The following is a 21769-nucleotide window of genomic DNA, read 5'->3' on the forward strand; positions in this document are numbered from 1 at the left end:
CAAGGTCATTAATGTTAAACATTTCTCCATTTAGTCACAGATGGTTGCCACTAAATCATGTTCAACTGTTGGTGACTATATGGGCAAATGTTTGCTATGTTGACCTGACAATGTCTCTTGTGTCTCTTTGATTTCATCCATACACCTTATTCTTTACCTTCCTTTTCTTTTACTTCCCTCTCAACCTTGCTTGTCTGACACAGGATGAGCTGACATGACATTGGTATAATCAAGTTTTTCTAAACTATCATCCATGTTCATATGCTCAACATATGTCAATTTTTGCTTGCTGATCATTATCTCACAGGAACCTTCAATCTTATTTGGTCCAGGACTGATTCACTGGTTGGTCTTGCAATATTCTCAGAAACAGTAAAAGGGTGTGTCAGCCCATCCCAATGAAAGTTTTATTCCTTGCTATTTGGGGCCGGCAAATAAAGTTTAGCTTCTAAATATCATGTCATAACATTTGTGGGTAATGGTGTCTATTTTCAATTAAGGAATCCATATTCTGACAGCATTAAAGAAATGCTGAAAACATTTGGTACTGCAACATATAAAGTTGGCCTGAAAGTTCACCCCAATGAAGAGGATCCACGTGTACCTATAATGTGCTGGGGCAGTTGTGCATTTACAATCCAAGCAATAGGTAATATTTATTCATTAAAATGTTGACAATCAGTGGAAAGTGATCAAGTTTAGATTCTGTGTTCTTCTCATTTAATTATGGTTTTTATATTCTACAGAACAAATTTTAGCTGATGAAGAAAAACCATTATTTGGTCAATTGTCTTGCAGACAGGTAAGAGTAACAACTACCATAGCCTAAATGATTGAGGGATAGGTATATATGGTAAGGTTATGACACTTACTATGATTCTACTATGATGTTAGAAAATAGCATTTTATAACATAAACAATAATTTGTGATGAATACTGTGACACTATTTCCTTTAACCAAAGACCCCTGTATATTAATTACTCTAGAATTTGAATATGACCAATAATAATAAATATATATTATGTATGTAAGTATGTGTGTATTTATCCTTACATACATCCCTTATTATTTTACAAATAACTCAAGGTGAACATATCCAACACCTTTCTTCTCCTATTTTCCCCAGAAGAACAAGTCGGTGAGGTGGGTTGGGCTAGGAAAGTGTGAGTAGCCCAAGGTGGCCCAGCTGGGTTTCATGGCCAAGGCAGGACCAGAACTCACAGTTTCCTGCTTTCTAGCCTAGTGCCTTCTGGTTCTTTTAATTGTTAATAATTAACTTACTAATTATTAACAATCCACAAATGTTAATGTTCATTATAACAGTACAAAAGAATGAACATGGCTTTTGTGAATGATTGTTATTATGTTCTATTTAGGATGACTGTCTTACTTCATTAACACGATTTGCGGCTGCACAGTGGACAGTTTCTTCACTATTAGCAGTACAGGGTCACTTTTGTATGCTTTTATCATGTAAGTTCAACATTATGGTTTATTTAATTTCAGTTACAAAGACAGACTTTTGAGTACATGAAACAGCTTGAATAGTCTTAAATATGTGAGACATCAACTGATTTGTACAGATTGTTGTTGACAGAAGTTTTGTGTTCATTAAGAGTATATTTCCGTATGAGTTGTGTCATTTATTATCATGGAATACAACGAACAGGATATATATGAAACTTTGGCTGTGGGTAATGCTTTGGATGGGACGCGGTGGTTCAGTGGGTTAGGACACTGAGCTTGTCGATCAGATGGTCGGCAGTTTGGCAGGTCGAATCCCGAGTGCCGCGTAACAGAGTGAGCGCCTGTTACTTGTCCCAGCTTCTGCCAACCTAGCAGTTCGAAAGCACGTAAAAAAATGCAAGTAGAAAAATAGGGACCACTACGGTGGGAAGGTAACAGCGTTCCGTGCGCCTCTGGCGTCTAGTCATGCCGGCCACATGACCACGGAGACGTCCTTGGACAAGCGCTGGCTCTTCGGCTTTGAAATGGAGATGAGCACCGGCCCCTAGAGTCGGAAACGACTAGCACGCATGTGCAGGAGAACCTTTACCTTTTTAATGCTTTGGATAGAGTCTTCAATTTGGGGCAAAATGTGCTTTAAATAATGTGTTTTACTAAAACACAATTATGATTGTTGCTAATGAGAGTAACTCTACTTGCCCTAAAAGAGATATGAGTTTTAAAAGTTACCCTTCCCAAACATAACAAAAGACTTAAATTGTTGGTTTGCCCTGTGTACAGGAGTCCTTGACTTACAACCACAATAGAGCCCAAAATTTATGTTGCTAAGCAGGACAGTTGATAAGTGAGTTTTGCCCCATTTTATGACCTTTCTTGCCACAGTTGTAAAGTGAATCACTGCAGTTTTGAAGTTAATAAGTTGTTAAGCGAATCTGGCTTCCCCATTGACTTGGCTTCTCAGAAGGTCACTTAATTTGATCACATGACCCCAGGACACTGCAACCGGTTGCCAGGCCTCTGAATTTTGACCATGTGACCTATGCTGTAAGAGAGATGAAACCTATAAGACCTATGGAATGGTCAGCCTCTCTGATCACTTTATGAGACCCTTCATCAGTTAAAAAGCTGATTCTCCAAAGTGCCTGAAGGCAGGACAAGAAGCAGTGGATGGAAACTAATCAAGGAGAGAAGCAACCTAGAACAAAGGAGAAATTTCCTGACAGTTAGAACAATTAATCATTGGAACAACTTACCTCCAGAAGTTGTGGATGCTCCAACACTGGAAGTTTTTAAGAAGAGATTGGACAACTATTTATCTGAAATGATATAGGGTTTCCTGCCTGGGCAGGGGGTTGGACGAGAAGACCTCTAAGGTCCCTTCCAACTCTTAATTCTGTTCTGTCCTATTCTGATGAATGTGTGAATCATCAACACAATGAAGTACATGAAGCTTTTCAAGTGGTTATGAATTTACATTATCAACCTTCCTTATCCAACTTGCCTCAATAGGAGATTAATTTTCTTTTGAATTAATTGTATCAGTTTTAGACACTGAACAATTTCAATTCATGTCTGATCAAGTGGCATGGTTGGAGACACATCTCCCAAACAACCTAAAAGTTTTAGAAGGCTCCAAATGAGAAACTCCAGTTCTGTGCTGATGATCACTCACAAATCTTGGGAAAGTTGCAGTTCTTGTAAGGAACGCTTGACAGGTACCCCAGTGTGTTCATGCTAGATCCAAAGTATACTTACCTATTGCACATATTTTCCCACTACTGTATCAATAACAGTTTTCTAGTATCTTCAGTGGAAGTTTTTCCTAGTTTTGCTAGCTGACAGTTTTCGAGTTGGAAGTGATAAGACTCCAAAATTGAGAATGAAAATAATGGATATAATTATTCTCTATTTCTATGTTGTGGGCTTTTGTCCTGTAAATCAGTTATTTTGCAACCCACATCTTAAGAATATATCAAATAGATTCTGAAACACATGAAATTTCAAAACCTAGATAAATGACCTAATTCATTATTTGGATTCTGTTGTTTTGCAAGTACACTGAGTGCTTCTGTACCATATTTCTTGTGTATCTAACCACACTTAGCCAAGTAAAGTATTAACTTTTTTATATTTTAAACATCCAGCACTGGTGCCTTATGAAAAAAGTGGAAATCTTCCATGCGTTCTTGATATCGACATGTTTCATTTATTGGTAAGTGATTAAAACTCCCAATAGCATTGCTGTAGAAAATATGTTTAACAAGATGTTTTGTTAAATATAAATTGGTTTAGCAAGTTATTTTATTAAGCATATAGCTCAGAAAAAAATTTCAAAGTAGTTCACCATTTGTATATAGTCCAGAACTTCTGGAGTGTGAAATTTCCTTTTTTGTAGCAGCAGAAGTAGTGATTCAAAACTGTTATCATTTTGCTTAATGCCAAGGAGGTTTCGTCACTTACCATTTTTCCTTTTATCTGCAGGTATGCTTGGTATTCTCTTTCCCTGCTGTACATTGTCAGGATTTTTCAGGAGTCAGTCTTGGTACAGGAGATATTCATATCTTCCACCTTGTCACTATGGCACATATTGTGCAAATAATACTTACCTCATCCACAGGTACGGTATACTGTTGAGGCTATGCTGAATTTTGTTTAGGAAAATTAGGATTACAATGACTTTAATGGGAAATGTACATGGAAGTCTGGCTTAGGTTTTATTTTAGAGCAACTGAATATATATTTTCTATAATATTTTATTAGTTTTCTAATTTTACAAATAAGTATTTAAAAAGCAACATGGTGGCTGGGTTAATCAATAGTGCAATAAAATACATAAATCTTTAGTACAAATCTCAAGTTACAACATCAGATATTTCCTCTCTTTCCTTTCATATCTACTATCTTAGGCTAATACAGTTATTATTATTATCAACTAAGTAAAAACATCATTATTACATTTATCAATAATTTTAGCTTATTCATATCTTAATTGTGTTTACATTCAATCCTTATATACAGTCAATGTCCTGTTATTGCTTTATTAATTTCCCATCAATATTAAAATAACATTTGATATTTATAATTTCCAAGCTTATCTCAACTTCTTTTTTCCCTTTTCATAACAAAATCTAATATTCTAAATACACATCTTATCTATTTGAGTATAGTCTTGTTCTGTTTTTTAAATGTTATCTATTTTCCACCATATTAAACCATTTTATTAATAATACAGTATCCCCTTCAATAAATCAAAACCATTATATGCATTGTCTGGGCTAACCAATAAATCAATAATATTCATATATTTTTTGTTTGGGTCCAATTTTTTTCTGATAATATCTTTTATCTCATTAAGCAAACAGAATTCTGATTTTCAAGTGAATTCCAAATATTTTAAATTAGGTGACCAAAATTCCCCTTATCTCAACTTCTCTCTTTTTCCCTTTTCATACCAAAGTCTATTAATCTTGTTACACATCTTACCTATTCAATTATAATGATACTTTATTTTCTAAAAAAATTCTATTTTCCACCATATTCAACCCTCTAATTAGTAATATGAAATCCCCTCTAATAACTCAAAACCCTAATTTTCTTCAGCCTTAAAAAGGTAAAGGTTCCCCCGCACATGCGTGCTAGTCGTTTCCAACTCTAGGGGCCAGTGCTCATATCCGTTTCAAAGCCGAAGAGCCAGCGTTTGTCCGAGGACGTCTCCGTGGTCATGTGGCTGGCATGACTAGACGCCAAAGGCGCACGGAACGCTGTTACCTTCCCACCGTAGTGGTCCCTATTTTTCTACTTGCATTTTTACATGCTTTCGAATTGCTAGGTTGGCAGAAGCTGTCACAAGTAACACCCTGGCTTTTTTCCTTTGCCAAATAGCCTTCCAAGTCAGTGCTTTTAAAAAACCAAATAGTTCTTCCTCTATTATTATATATATTATTTGAAATAAGAAAGGCCATTTACTTGCAGGTTTTTTGGAAGAACTACCGTATTTTCTGGCGTATAAGACGACTTTTTAACCCATGAAAATAACCTCAAAAGTTGGGGGCTCGTCTTATATGCCCAGTCGTCTTATACGCCGGAAAATCAGTGGGTGGCGTCTGGCGGGAGCCGGCAGGGCAGGCCTGCGTATGCACGCACTCCCCGGCTGCTCCTTAGCAGCCGGGGAGTGCGCGGGTGTGCAGGACTGCCCTGCCGGCTCCCGTCCGACGCTCTTCCCTCTTGAGGCAGCAGCTGCCTCAAGAGGGAAGAGCGTCGGACGGGAGCCGGCAGGGAAGTCCTGCACGCGCGTGCGCACGCAGGACTTCCCTGCCGGCTCCCGTCCGATGCTCTTCCCTCCTGAGGCAGCAGCTGCCTCAGAGGGAACAGCGTCGGACGGGAGCCGGCAGGGAAGTCCTGCTCCCGTCCGACGCTGCGCTTCCGCCGGGCAGTGCTGGCCGAGACGAACCAGCAGGCAGCCGCCGTGAGCGCGGCGCTGAGGGGCAGCGGCAGGACAGCCAGCAGCCCCACCCGCAGCAGCAGCCGCCAGCTCAGCAACAGGTCTGAGCACAGGAGCCGCACCGCCAGGCTGCCCAGGAAAAGCAGCCACACCGAGAGGCTGCACGCCCAGTCCAGCTCCATGAGGGGCAGGGCGGGAAGCCGGCCGGGAAGAGGGACCGGGAGCCCGGCCCAGCGCGCCTCGGCCGACGGTGAGAGGGAAGCGGCACATGAAAAAGAGGCTGTGGGCGGAGCTGCCCCGCCCTGTGCCGAATGGGAGAAGTTCAAGGCCTGGGGGGGAAGCAGGAGGGGCGCCGGCCGTGGCGGGGTGGCGGCTGCCCTCTGGCGCTGCCTGCCACCCGGGAAACGCTGCGCCTCGGGGGCCGGCAGAAGCGCGGGAGCAGCGGGAGGGCCGGCGGGGCCAGTCGGGCCTTCACCTCCTCTGCGACGGACAGGGAGGGCAGGGCATGTAATTATTTTCCGGCGTATAAGACAAAAAACCTTGAAAAACTTCTTAAAAGTAGGGGGTCGTCTTATACGCCGGGTCGTCTTATACGCCGGAAAATACGGTAGCCCATTTGTATTCATTAGATCTCCTCCCTATTCCCATGATTGTTCTGATAGGTTTATCTCCCAGTCAATCTGTTCTTCTTCCTTCTCCTCAAATTTCTTGTGATTTATATAGAAAGTCTTTTCCATTTTCAGTGTTGTCACTCCCTTTTCTGAATTTTCTGTTGGCTGGATTTGTTGGTCAATTAAGTCATCTGTCTTAATTTGGTTGTTCCACTTCTCCTGTTATTTTCTGCATTGTTAGTCCTTTGGTTGTAGTTAAGATCTCGATTTGTATATCTAAGCTGGCATCTTGTTCCTTTATGTTGCATCTTATTTTGTCACAAGCTGAGAGAATGGTTTCGTGTATTGATTTCAACATGGAAAGGATTTTTTCTTGATCTTCATCCATATTCTCTTAACAGTTTATCAAGTTGAAGACTTTAGAATCAGTTGTTAAAAATAGTTTTTTATAACAAGGTATGGGACATCTAATTCACGTGTTATAGGTGGTCTTTATAGTGGAAGTTGTTTGTCAAGTAAGAATTTATAATCCAAGATATTCCATCATCTCTTGTAATAACAGATGCTTCTCATGTAAAGAAATAGGAAAGCAGTTCCACACGTATAGCTCTAAAAGTCAGTAAAGATTGACATTCATAGTTCAAGCAGGCCAAATATGTCGCCCAGAAGTTTTCTTTACAGCTGAGTTTTTCACAGGTGGTATCTGTCAAGGTTAGAAAGGTTTTTTCTGGAGGTTGGGCTTCAAGCCAAGTCTCTTTTAGGCAATAACAAGTTGTAATACCATACTTCACCACAAGATGTCACCAAAGCTGCTTAAAGCTTCTTAAATCCAAAGTTTTTATGATAGTTTTTCAAGTTTTATTTCTTTTTTTTTAGATAAAAACAAACATCTCCAGTAACAATAGGAAAACTTTTAGTCCCCAAGTTTTAAAAGCATATAGATCCAATTAGATTAAAATTGTTCTTATAGTTGCTTTGATTCCCCTGGGTAGTTAGTCGCCGCTTTTCTTGGAGGGTGGGGTAGAAATTCCCTTCCCTCTCTACTCGCAGGTGGAAAAATACTTTGGGCAGCTTTTTCAGGAAAAAAATACTTAAAGTCTTAAAGAAAAGATCAGATCTCAGCCTTGCTTTAAAGGTGCTTGATGGTGATTTTGACTTCGGCTGTCAGCAGCTTAGTTACAAGCCATATTGGTATGGCCAGTCTTTCCTCCGTTGGTTTGGAGGGCTGCTCCGGATCAAGCGGAAGGGCTGCTGCCCTCCAATGATCAAGTGGGGGTCCCCTCCATGCTTGTCACCCCTACAGGGTGACTTTCTACCCTTTCCAGGGTCCCCGAGTGGGATGAATTCGGACGCGGAAGACAAAGCTCGCTTTCCTGCGTCCGCAGGCACTGCGATGGCAAACCAGAAGTCGGAGCAACTGAATATTTTTGAACAAAGACAATATTGATCATTGCAATGCAATGGTATATGTGTATTTGAAAATTAAGGGTTGAGGTTTACTTTTCTTTTTATTATCTGTATATTTTCATCCCATATTTCACTGTTGTAAAATATCTACAATTGTTTACAAATGGAAATGGTTGTTATATAAATTATTTAAATTCTAAATTTAAAATGTTTATAAAGTACAAGTAATACTTTGTAATGTAGCATTGTTTTCAACGTAGTTCAGCAAACGTACTTGAATCAAAAGTAAATTTGAATGAAGGGCTTTTTGAGTATTACTGGAGAAACCTACTGTCAATTTAATGGGCAAGGTAAACTATATAAGGAATGCAATGGGAAAAGGAGTTGGCAGAAGCTGCAGGCATTGTGTATTGAAATCACACTATGAAATTTGATAGATATAAATATATTCTATCAAGTTTCATTGATTGTTGAAATTGTACTGGTGATGACCTATAAAGCCCTAAATGGCTTGGGTCCGGGATATCTGAGGGAGCACCTGCTGCCGGCATCAAGCTCCCTTCGTCCTGTGCGCTCCCACAGGGAGGGTCTTCTCAGGGTACTGCTGGTAAAAGATTGCCGGCGGACAATACCCAGGGGGAGGGCCTTCTCTGTGGGTGCGCCTACCCTTTGGAATCAGCTGCCTGTAGAGCTTAGGACTGCCCCTGACCTTTGCTCATTCCGCCGGGACCTGAAGACCTGGCTCTTTGTGCTCTCTGGCCTGGTCTGAGCATATTAACTGGGATTTTAACTGTTTTTAATTGGGGTTTTATAGCAAGGTTTATATAATTCTTTTTAATTGATTTTAAGTTTTGTACTGTTGTATCTGTTTTTTAAATAACCTTGTGAACCGTCCTGAGTCCTACGGGAGAAGGGCGGTATATAATTTGAATAAATAAATAAATACTGATAAAATTGGTTTAGAATAGGGTAGGTAAACTATTTGACTTTTGAATGTTCATTTTAACCTTTCTAAAAAATTTCCAATGCTTTTCTGATTATTTGAGGAGTTTGAACTTAAAACTTCAAGTTCAAAATAAAACGGTTTTGAGCTTAGTTAGAATAGTTCTATCAAAATAGAGCAGTTTGTACATTGCTAGTTTACGTTTTGTGTTTGCTTTTTCAGAAGAAAATGGCATGGACCAAGGAAACTCCACTGTTGAAGAAGCTGCTGTTCTTGCTTTACATAAGCATATTGGCCAGTGTGTGGGCAGGTAAAACAGATTGCTTGAATCCTAGTTTTTTCTATGTATTGTTTTCTTTCCCTTGTCTTGTGATTCTCAGATTATCTTAAAGAATACAAGAAGATTCTTACAGACTAGCAATGTTGCAGATATTCTAGTTCTAGGTTATTTGGACTTTAAAGAAAGTTATTTGAAGATATTTGATATTACTGGAAGGCAGTGTTGAACAACCATGCTTTAAATTTGGTTCTTATAGAACCAGATTTAGCTGACCAAATGGTTGATATATTCTGAAGCAATCAGTGTTTCCAAGTGTCTTTAAAAATTAAATTAAGCATTACCAAGATATTTATGTGGTAGGATTTTTTTATCCAAATAAAAATGCTAATTTTGTATATTATAATGAATCAGCTGCCTGTTGTTTTCAGTGTAACAATAACATTGCTCTACTGGGGAATTATAAAAGGAGATTAGGAGTTAGTACCTTTATTTTAGAACTAGTCAAATGGAAACATGGCTAGCAAGCCTGGAGAATTGTTACCTGATTGTTTAGATTCTCAATCTTTCCCATTGCTGATAATTTTTTATTCAAGTTTGTATGGAAAGAAGAAGCCAAAGTGAAAAATATTTCCTCTTATTTTGCCTCCTTTACATTAATTCCTATGATTCTAAACTAATCAAAAAAAGCAGAGGGACAAGATTATGCTGCCTGTGTCCCTATCTTTGTTTGGAGTTAAAGTACAATCATTAGCTCACATTCTAGGTATTCATGTACGCAGTGATTTTTTTGTAAAAGAAAAAGGTGCCGGAACTCACACGTCATACAACCCATCTTGCCTACCCTACAAGGTTCCATCCAAAATAGGTGCCGGAACTCCGTTCTGAGCGTTCTATGAGAAAAAAAGCCCTGCATGTATGAATTATAAGAAACCCAGCCTACTTACCCATTTTATTTTGGAAAATAAATTTACCTATATAAATTTAGTCAAGATAATGTTTTTACTATTCAGTTACCTGAATGGTTGAATAAAGGTTCAGCAGTGGCAGTACCTAGTCAAATTTGACTGATCTAAAAAAATATTACTAGGTTTGAACTTAGTATATAACAGAATACCAACAAACTGAATCTTCCTTAGTTCACAGATGCACTTGTGTATCAGTAATAATTATTTAGATTTATTCAAGCATTCAACTGAGATGATATTTTTGAGAAGAAAGAAGACTAGTTCTTTAGAAGATTAACTTTAAGAGCCTTGGTGGAGCAGTGGGCTAATGCCTCCTTAAAGTAACACCAGCTGCCTGCAATTAGTGCAGGTTCGCATCCCACCAGGCTCAAGGTTGACTCAGCCTTCCATCCTTCCGAGGTAGGTAAAATGAGGACCCAGATTGTTGGGGGCAATTAAGCTGACTTTGTAATAATGCCGCTTGGGGTGTGTGTGTGAAAGCCCTAATAAGCAGGCATATACATAGAATGAAGGCTACTGCTAAGCTTGTAAGCCGCCCTGAGTCTTCGGAGAAGGGCGGGATATAAATGGAATTAAAATAAATAAATAAAAATAAATAAACTTTAGAAGATAACTAATGATTGTCTCCTTATTGTTGGAGAGATGTGATGCACAATGTTTTCTCAAAAAATATGGGAATTCAATGTCCGTATATGATAAGTATTAAGATTTCTCATAGTTACTGTGATGCTTTATCACAGGGGTGTCAAACTTGCAACGTCACATGACACGTCATATCGCAGCTTTTTTTCCATTGCCGGCAATGGAGTGGGCGCGGTTTCGGCATGACACATCTGGCCTGTGGGCCGGCAGTTTGACACCCCAGCTTTATCATGTTATCCTTGTTTAATACTGTACCTTGATATAGAGGTATAATTCAGGTGGCACTTAGAAGTCATGAAGTTGTTGTTGTTGTTAGTTGCGAAGTCGTGTCCGACCCATCGCGACCCTATGGACAATGTTCCTCCAGGCTTTCCTGTCCTCACTTTGTTAATCTGGCTACCTTGATTAAAAAGCTTAGTCAGAAGCTTCTATTTGCATCAAGGAACCATTTTCATCCATATGCTTTCCTTTCATCATGATTGCGTATGATAACAATACTCCACTTTCAGCTTTCTGAGGTTCTATTGTCATATAAATGATTTCATGTATATATACATTTCTTACCCGTGTAGGATTTTGACTTTGTAGTTATAATAAAGTAGTTTTTAAAAACAGGCTCAACAGAATTTCCCTTCCAGCTGCTAGAGTCAAATCTTGATTAAATGCATAATTTTTAAACCTAAAATTTACTTTGGTGAAAAGCAAAATGATTTTATTTCTAGCGCCTTGAAAGAAATTTCTTCTGGATGGCACCTATGGAAAAGTATAAAAACTGGGATCATGCCTTTTCTGAGGTGCTCTGCTATGTTCTTCCACTATTTAAATGGAGTTCCCATACCACCAGAATTGAAAGGTAATTTTTAGTTGGTTATATTGGTTTGCCTCCTAATAATAGAATAGCTTCAGACTACTCAGATGAAGAAATGCAACGGTATACAGGTGTAGTTAGGATTAAAAAAAACCATTGAAACATGTAATTCACTTGAAAAGTGTTATAGACATAAAGTCCTGCTTTGGACCAGTGATACATTCTCAGCCCAACTCACCTCAAAGGATTGTTATTGTGGGGAAAATAGGAGGAGGAAAGAGTATGTTTGCCATCTTGTGATATTTATAAAAATAATCAAAGTGGGATAAAAAATAAATAGAATACAAATGATGTGAGTGTGAATACATTTTCTAGCTTTTAATTTAACAAGGATGTAAGGGAACTAAAGTAGACTATATGTTTACACTATTACTTCTTTGTTGTGATTTATGCATATAATTATTGTATGTTATTTAGCATGTAACAATAGATTTTTTTGCAAATATAGCAATTTTAATTGTAGCTAATTATAAATATACTTTTTTATGTACAGCCAATGGTGCAAACCAGTTTGAATACTTATGTAGTTATCTCTCCTTGCCAAGCAACCTAATTTGCCTTTTTCAAGAAAACAGCAAAATTACAAATACATTAATAGAAAGGTAGGAACTATATGTTATCCATTTAAATATACAAATATCTATTTAAAAATACATATCTTCCATGGTGTTGATGAAGTAGACTATAAGAGGGAAAACCAAGCAAAAGCAGTGCAATTATCTGGGGGGGGGATTAACGATAAAAAATTCTTTTGAACTGATGTGCTAGGTCATAAATGTGTAGTATATCCTTTCCAATACTTGACAAGCATTACAAGCTTTCTCACCATCACTATTTACCATTTGGTGATTTGGAGAGGATCTGGATGGTGACAAAGAGTATAATTATGGTTATACAAATTGAATAAATAAAGAAATGATTCTCCTATGTTATTTTCACTAAAATAAAATAAATTCCCTTTTTAAGAATATTTGCATTATTCTGGATGATATTCATAATTGCCTACCTATATGCATATATTATAGATGAAGGAAATAAAGGTATATGATTCTTCAGTTATTTCGGAGGAAATTAAAAATATTTTTTTCACCTGTTTTTAAAGTTGGTGTAATAACAGTGAAGTAAAAAGATGCCTGCAAGGTCAGCGACAAGCCATAAGGTGAGGATTTCTTGACTACTGAAGTTACAGTGACAATTGAAAAATAGGAACATAAAGCTTGTAGTTTATTGAAACTAAGCGGTACAGGTAGTCCTTGACTTACAACAGTTCATTTAGTGACTCTTTGAAGTTACAACAGTACTGAAAAAAATGACTTATGGCCACTTTTCACACTTACGATCATTTTGATCACATGACCACCCAATGGTCATGTGATCAAAATTCAGACTCTTGGCAACTGGCTCATATTTAGGATGATTACAGTGACTTGGGTTCATGTAATCCCTTTTGCATCCTTTTGACAAGCAAAGTCGATGGAGAAGCTAGAGTCACTTAACAACCATGCTACTAACTTAACACGTACAGTGATTCATTTAGTAACTGTAGCAAGAAAAGTAGTAAAATGGAACAAAACTCACTTAACAAACATCTCACTTAGCAAGATAAATTTTGGGCTCAATTGTGGTCATAAGTCGAGGCCCACCTGTCTGATAGGTTGGCTGGGGTGTTAATATCCCAACCAAACTATGTTTGTGTTTGGAAGTAGCATCTCAAAACATTTGTAATATGGACTGGTCCAAATGAGACATGGGGGATGTATCTGTTCTGTATAACAGAATTATTTGTTATAAAAGTTACTATATTATTTTACTAACTTATAGGTAATACTATCATACTTTTTAAAGATTTTTCTCAGGTAAAGCTACCATACAGCTAATAGTCAATTCAATTTTCTGTAATAGGTCAAACTATTTATATATTGAGCTTCATATGCAGTTTTGAATATTTTGTGACATATTTTGCATTTATATGATTTCAGCTATCCACGAGAGTCTAATAAATTAATAGAACTTCCAGAAGATTACAGCTGCCTAATCAATCAAGCCTCTAATTTTTCGTAAGTCAAGCAGAAAGCATGAGGTGTTCCCTGATCCTCCAGTTTCTACTAGTTTTCTCCATTCTGTTGCTCTGTTCTGTTTTCCACATTCTGCATTTCATATCACTCAACCAGAAACAAATTTTGTGCGTGGGGTAACACGATGATACAAGAGGGAGAAAATATGGGGTAATTTCTTTTGTAGCATTGCATTTTCACTTGCAATACTTTGAATCTAAGACATAGTCTTTTACTTGGAGAATGTATATTTAGTACATCATGATAACTAATGTTTCACTATATTAACCAAATGTTTTATTTCTTTCAAAGGTGTCCAAAGTCAGGTGGTGATAAAAGTAGAGCACCAACATTATGCCTTGTCTGTGGAACTATGTTGTGTTCTCAGAGTTACTGTTGTCAAACAGAGCTAGAGGGAGAAGATGTAGGAGCATGTACTGCACATACATATACATGTGGCTCTGGAGTTGGAATTTTCCTCAGGTAAACATACAGTTTTAAATTAGCATTTGGTCAATTTGCTAAATTGTTACACTGTAAGAAAAGAGTAAGTAATGACAAAAGATTCACAGCAAAATCAATTTATTTCTTTATGTAATTTATATGGCTGACCATCTTATTATGCACTTAAAAGCTAAAAACAAAAACAAATAGCAAATAACATAACTATCTTATCGACTCTAATTGAAATTTGATTCCCATGCCCAGAAATTTAACCATGTCTTTAAGGCCTTACAAAAGGCCAGAAGGATTGGGGCCAATCTGATCTCCAGGGGAATGCTGTTCCAACAGAGATGCACCACTATGGAAACTGTTTATATTGTGGATCTCATAAAATGTCCCTCTTTAATTGACAGGAGACATAGCATGACCTCTGAAGGCTCTGATAGGATGGGTAAAAGTGATCAAGGAGAGATAGTCCTGAAAAAGGTCTCATTACTCCTGTTTACTCTGATATGATAAATTCTAATCTCTAGAAATGTATGGAATAATTTATTGGACAATATTAGGAGATTGGATACCATCTTTATTCTGTCTTTTTTTTCAGAGTACGTGAATGTCAAGTGCTATTTCTTGCTGGAAAAACAAAGGGTTGTTTCTATGCTCCTCCCTATTTAGATGACTATGGAGAGACTGATCAGGGACTCAGGTAGTTTTTCATCATTTGCTTTTGATATGAAGACTGATACTATATGCAAATTTCATTTATCCTGCTTTGAAATTTTTTCCAAAAATGCATAAATGAACTATTTTTGTTGCAATAATCAAAACGGTCACTTTACTCATTTCTGTATATCCAGTATATACATTGCAAACTTGAAAGAAACAAAAATATTTTTTAAAATAAGGTAAATCTAGTAGTAATAGTTATAATAATTTTAAAGAAGTTGAACTGATTTTCAATGAGATAATTATGTCAGAGTGAATCTTGTTTTAGTTTTATAAAATGGACTTGAAAATCAAAACCCCAGGGGTATTGCTTAATACATAAATTGAAGTATTTGAATAGAGGAAAGCTTCATAGAAGCTTTATTTAGTTTACCTGACTCTCTTCACTTATTGTAGCAATCTCAGGTAAGAGTAAAATCCACATGCAACTAGGTCATTATAAGCATTTGTAGCCACTTCTGGTTTGCACTTGTAATGCATGGCTGTGTGTGAGCGGATCTCTGCTCCCCACGGCTAATTTCGCCCTGCCTGGGGGACCCTAGATGGGTCTGAAATCGCCCCGGAGAGGTGACTGTGAAGGAGGGGTGTGCCGCTGATCACAAAGTGATGATTCGTTCGATCCGGGGAAAGCCCTCCAAACCCGACAGGAAAAAGGCTAGCCACACACCAGCATCTAGCCCAAGCTACTGCAGCTGAAGTCCAAGAGCACCACCAAGAACAACGCTGAATAGTGTGCTTGGAACTGGTGAGAGTATTTGATCTTCTCTCCCTTATTTTAAACCAGTCCCTGGGAAATCCCCAAAGCAAACAACCTCTGAAAATGAGGGAAGGGATTACATTCCCATTCCCCCATAGACAGAAGCGGCAAATTAATTTTTAAGGAGAAAAGAACTTTATTGAAATTAAATTCAAAATACTATAATTTGATCAAACTTAGAAACTAAAACAAACTGCTAAGATTATATTCTAAAGAATTTTGATCAAAACTTTTGTCTGAAAGAGCTGGAAAATAAATATTTGCTGACATCTAGTGAACAAGGAGAGTATAGCATACTAAAGACAAGGCCCAGAAATAAAGAATAACAAATCTGTTCCCATGAACTCTAATAACCTTCAAGAAGATAGCTGCTAAGGAACAGAGAAGAGATTTCATACCGGGCTGGTATGGAAAGTGTTTAAAGGAAAAGAAATGTTCTGATTGTGGTTTAAATTTATGAACTGTTTAAAAACTTTAATCTATGATAAAGTGTTGAGAAGGGAAGTTACAGGAAGGATTTAAGCTGGTTAATTATACTGAATTGACAACTCCTGAAAGAAAAGAATTGTTATAAAATATTGACTTTACTGAAACTTTGACAACTGAAAATTACAGTGGATTACAAAAATTGTATATAACAACAAGAACTATGCTAAATTGGGCTGTATGAATGTTGAGTTTTGGTTAGCTGGACAAGGCTAACTACAGAGACTGGCATTTATGATGGACTACTCGATGTGGATGGATGGATATAGTTACCAAAAAATGATAGAAAACCACACCTAATATCTATTCCTGAAAAATTTAGCTTGAATGATCAAAGACCTTTAGAAGCACTTCAAGACAAGACAAGATGAAATTTATGTAATGCTATGACAGATACAAACTATAATAGACTTAAACCACGAGATTAAATATAATTTTGATACTATAAGTGAATACACTTTTAACTTAAATCTATAATAAAAAAACATTCAAAGAATTATGGTAAAGAATGAACAAACAATCCAGACAACAGAATGTGAACTAGAAAAAAATGATTTGACTGGTGAAGTTGCAATTGAACAGAATTATACCTTAATACAAACAAGAAAAAACTTACAAGACTTGGAGACAACGATAAATATGGAAAAGATACCTTACACATTAGAACATCAAAACAAACCTGAGAAGAAAGAAGACTTAACAAAATGGACACTGCTAGGAGAATTATTGTTTGGGAGACAAAAAGCCCACATCTTATCTACTATGTATCCTCTACTCCTAACAATAACTACAAAAATACAAGAACTGAACAAGTTGACAGTATTAATTTGGAAAACAATTTGGCAAAGGAAGAAGATTAGAGATGGGCTGAAAAGACTGGATTCACCCTACTACATGGAATACTCTATGAGTAAACAGCTGTTTGAATATGGCTAAACAAATAAATAACTTTGGCCATAAAGGGACTTTAGAATAAGTGGGATAAGAGAGAGATATAAGTAATACAGTATTTTTTGATAAAATACAAAATGTAAAAATATAAGGATATTGTAAGTGAAGGAAAAGTATGAATTTTAAAGACAAATTAAGTTTGAAAAGATTTAGGATTAAGGAAAGATTGAAATATTGAGGGGAAATCAGGCTTAATAAGAATTCTGAAAAAAGGATATATACTGATTTAACTAATTTCTACCAATAGAAGTGAAATATCTGATTAGAAACATGTTATCGATAGATGTTACGAGACATAGTATAGTATAGTATCTCTAAAATATATGAAATATGAAAATACTGGGATAATATATTTAAATGGAAAATTTAGATATTTAGATGTTAAATACTGGGAAAATATGATTGACAAGAATGGTTTGAATATTACAGAGAAATTGAGCTTAAATAAGATTTATGAAAATAAGATAACATTTTAAGTTAATAGGATGATTCTTACGAAAATAACAAGCTGAAAAAATGCTATATATGGATGCTACTGTTGGTATAAATATAGAAGAAAATGTTTTTACTTAATCATTTAAATATGGAAAATGTCAATATTAGAAATTATATTTGTTAAATATTATAGAAGGAGAATATCATTGGGTGAAGAGAAGCTCTAGGAAATATATTTACAGTTGATATACTAATTATGGTAATATAAAAATTAATTACTATTGATTGTTTATTATTATTAATTGTATATTTTTTCTAAAACATTTATGAACCAAGACAACATGCTGTACACCAGGCACTAAGGATGTTATTATAAAAAAACCAATAAAACTTTTACAAAAACAAAATAAGCATTTCTAGCCACTGGGCTACATTATTTCTATCTGTGTATGGAATATTTTGAAAAAAATCATACATATTGTATTTCATAAATATTATTACATATTTTCAATTTATATGTTCCTTTTTCTTCCCTTCCCTAGGCGTGGGAATCCGTTACATCTGTGCAGAGAAAGATTTAAAAAGATTCAAAAACTCTGGCAACAACACAGTATCACAGAGGAAATAGGACATGCACAAGAAGCAAATCAAACTTTAGTAGGCATTGACTGGCAGCATCTATAATTTATTTTCTGAGTTCTAGAACTGAATAATTCTTTTGTAATCCATCATAATACATCAAGCAAAAAAGAATTAGTAAACAAAGGATGGAAAATAATAAAGAGAAGAATTAATTTTTTCCATTTTTGTTTTATACATTTATTGGTTATCATAACCATATAACTTTACTGTGTAGCATATTTAATTAATAGTATTATTTGCACTGAGCTTCCTTCACAATCTCTGTTGATGTCTCTAACTTGACTGAATGAATTTGTACAAAGTTATACTTGGAATCTACTGAAACTTCTTTAGATATCTGAAGGAGGAGGAAAAATTTGGCTGAAATAGCATCTTGATCAAGCACAATGCTGAAGCAGTGTGGTCTCCTTTTTGTAAGAAATCTGAGCCATTTTGCATTTTAGTACTTAAACTGTTCAATACTTGGAATTAGCTGAAAAAGGTGCAAAAATGTAGCAATGGATTTATTTACAAGAGTGCTAAATAACACTCATATTGAAAATGACTTTGTAATCTGCAGTCTTGCATGGTTCCTTGGCTATTAGTCCTTTTAACTAAAAGAGAACACTTCATGAGGGAAACTAATTTAATTATCTTCTTGAAGTTATGGACACTTTAGGAGTATTTTGTGTGGATTGTGATATTGACATAGTAAGCAAGGACTGTTTTTCCACAATATGATTGGTAGACTTTGATATTACATTATTTTTCTTAGAATGTAAGATAGCAACTTCATCCCTTGGAGGAGTCATGTAAATCTTGATCTCAAATTGAAGAAGCTGAGAATAAGAATTTTTTAAATATTTATTCCAGTTTTCAAGATTCTGGATATATTAGCCTTTTTACAATTCTTACGATGAAACAGAGGAACCCAGTATCTGTGGGGATCCAATTGCAAAATTTAATAGTTACTAATTTCCTTCACAGGCACCAACAAACACATGAATTTGCACTTGGCTGGCATTCAGTAAAGAAGTTTGTCTATAGTATACTTTATAAGTATATTGAAAACTGCACAGATTTTGCACATGGGTGCCTGAAGGCAGTGAATTTTCTAAATACTATACTTTCTGGAGAGTTATCATCTATCCTTTAAAATACCATTTTTTTAAAAAAATTGCTTTATTAATCATAATCTTTAATCTTATCTAATACTGATAAAGTAGGAAAATTTTATCACCAGAACGCTGCTGAAAAGCCATCTTTTAATATGCATTTTCATGTTATTATAAATTAATTTTTTTTACAAACAGGATGTATCACTTCATGCTGTCTTGTCAGAATAGTTGCTATTAATATATCAGACACGTACAAAGTTAGATGAATTTGGCTGCCTTTTATTAGAGTGAAATTGAGCAGCCTGATTACAGTCTTCCTAATGCATTAGTAGTAACCAAGGCTCTTTTTCCTCTATGTGTTGAGTAGTAGTAGTTTCATTTTTCTTCTTCCTCAGTCTAGATTGTAGGTACTTGGTGTGACTGATGCATTTAATTTGTTAATTCTGCTCTAACACAATTTATTTAATATAAAATTTGCTTTAAGATATACACAGTAACAATGCATTCGATTCTATGGAGTTTATCCCCCCCCCCCTTGTGATTGCATAGATAAATCAGAAACAAGAATAATAAAAGTTCTGCTGCTTTTTAAAAAAGAGAATTGTACAAAGTAAATATTGGGATAAATGCCCCCTCCAGGTACTACAGATGAGATGAAGGTCAAATAGGTGGTGGTTTTAAGGTCATGACACATAAAGTGTGTAATTTATCCTGGTTTTTAGCAAGGTTGCTTCTTCTTCAATTGCCCATTTTCTTCTTTGTTTTTCTTTCAGCATGTATTTATGTTAATTATAGAAATATTTATATAACAAGCTTTCACTATCAGGAATTCATACCTGTATTGAATGACTTTCATATCTGTGAACTTGTAAAAATTAAAATGTATCATATGTATAAAATATAAGAATAAATGCTTTAGGTGTTGATATTTAATTAATGCTTGAATCTTGCTCACTTTTTAAAGATTCTGTTCTGTTGAGGACTTTAATTGCTAACTTGTTAAAAATGCCTTGGATACATAGCATCTCTGGTTTCCATTTTTAAAAGTTTTAAATATTGCAGTCAGCCACATTATTCTACTTTCCTTCTCAGGGTTGAGCTGAAACATAAATAAAATTAGTATCTCAGAAGTTCCTTTTAAGTAGTTTTGGTGAATATATTACACTATCACATGATTATTTATAAATATCTAAAAATAGTAACTTTAATAACTTGATGATTTAATAATATTTTTTACAGTTTCCAACATTATTCCTGAACAATCTTATTTTCTTCTGTAAGTTCTTCAATATGAGTGAGGTATGGAAAGATTATTTTTAGGATAATCTTTCAGCTCTAGGAAGCAGGCAATGGCAAATCACTTCCAAAATGTTGCCAAGAAAACTGCAGGGACTTCTCCAGGTAGTTGCCAGGAGTCAACATTCACTAGAAGGGACAAAGAGAAAAAGAAAGAAAGAAAAACAGAAAAGAAAGAAGAGGAGATCTAAAGCCCTGGTAACTAAGATGATAAAAGTTTGTATTTTAGTATTTCTGGAATTTTTTTTAAAAATTACTTTATCATTTATACGCTGGCTTATTAATTCAGCACCAAGATACTGTTAGAATAAAGATGCTTCTGTAGCCTTCTCTTGCTCTGGCTAAGCAGTGTATGCGTAAGGAAGCAACTGATGTCAAGCATTAGGTGCCCAGAACAGAAGAATGTGTGAAGGTTAATCTTGTAAATTGTATTAAGGTTACTTAGGAATAATTAGCTCTGACAAAGCCGTGTGTATTTTCCACTCCTAGAATGTTTCATATTGATGTATAAGAAAAATAAGAAAATGTTCGCTTACTTCCCTTAGTATCCCATTTTTAATTTAAGCAGAAATGGAATTGCTACACATCTTAACAGGAGGAATATTAGCATACAATAAACTCCCCACAAAATGTACTTTTTACAGTCATAAATGTTTGTACTCAATGCTTTTTTTGTAAAAGAAAAAGGTGCCAGAACTCACACATGTCATACAACCCACCTTGCCTACCCTACAAGGTTCCATCCCAAAAAGGTGCCAGAACTCCGTTCTGAGCGTTCTATGAGAAAAAAAGCCCTGTTTGTACTTGTTTTTCAGCATGGGCATCATTTTTGAAGTTGATATATGAAGCCTGAAAAAAGTTGGGCTGTCTAAGTGAATAGTTGAGAGATGCTAAAGCATTTCTTCCAAATAATTTTCAAGGATGCAGAGCCTTTCTGCTTTTACTGCTCTACCATATTTTTTCACTATTTTGTATATTAAATTTAAATTGAAAATTATGTCAAGGCATTTGGCAGAAAAGGATAGTGGTAATTAAATATTCTTACAATTTTTTTAATACTATCTACAGCATATTCACATTTGGAAAAATCATATCTATAACCTCTTATTTAACAGGACAATTATGAACTGCATAATATAATATTAATTCCCATCTTCTACAATAGTGATTTTATGATTTCTAGAAATATTCTTGATCAATTTTTCTCTTCCTTCCAAATTACAGTAGTTTTAATACTAGGCACCTTACTGAAAAAC

General features: G+C 35.8%; 1 protein-coding gene across 2 annotated transcripts in view; it reads left to right on the top strand.

Moving 5' to 3' along the window:
* UBR2 (ubiquitin protein ligase E3 component n-recognin 2) overlaps positions 1–20721 on the top strand; it is a 78285-nt gene extending 57564 nt beyond the window's left edge. For both annotated transcript variants that reach the window (XM_083350701.1, XM_083350700.1), the window contains exons 35-47: positions 501–649; positions 747–802; positions 1378–1474; positions 3613–3680; positions 3950–4085; positions 9093–9180; positions 11480–11610; positions 12119–12227; positions 12728–12784; positions 13605–13682; positions 13992–14162; positions 14728–14829; positions 18021–20721. In XM_083350701.1, coding sequence (XP_083206827.1) covers positions 501–649; positions 747–802; positions 1378–1474; positions 3613–3680; positions 3950–4085; positions 9093–9180; positions 11480–11610; positions 12119–12227; positions 12728–12784; positions 13605–13682; positions 13992–14162; positions 14728–14829; positions 18021–18162 — 1384 coding nt within the window. In that variant the 3' untranslated portion in view covers positions 18163–20721. The remainder of the gene's footprint in view (positions 1–500; positions 650–746; positions 803–1377; positions 1475–3612; positions 3681–3949; positions 4086–9092; positions 9181–11479; positions 11611–12118; positions 12228–12727; positions 12785–13604; positions 13683–13991; positions 14163–14727; positions 14830–18020) is intronic.
* The last annotated feature ends 1048 nt before the right edge of the window (positions 20722–21769 follow it).

The sequence above is a fragment of the Vipera ursinii genome (genome assembly GCF_947247035.1).
Source record: "Vipera ursinii genome assembly, chromosome: 1".
Lineage (NCBI taxonomy): Eukaryota > Metazoa > Chordata > Lepidosauria > Squamata > Viperidae > Vipera > Vipera ursinii.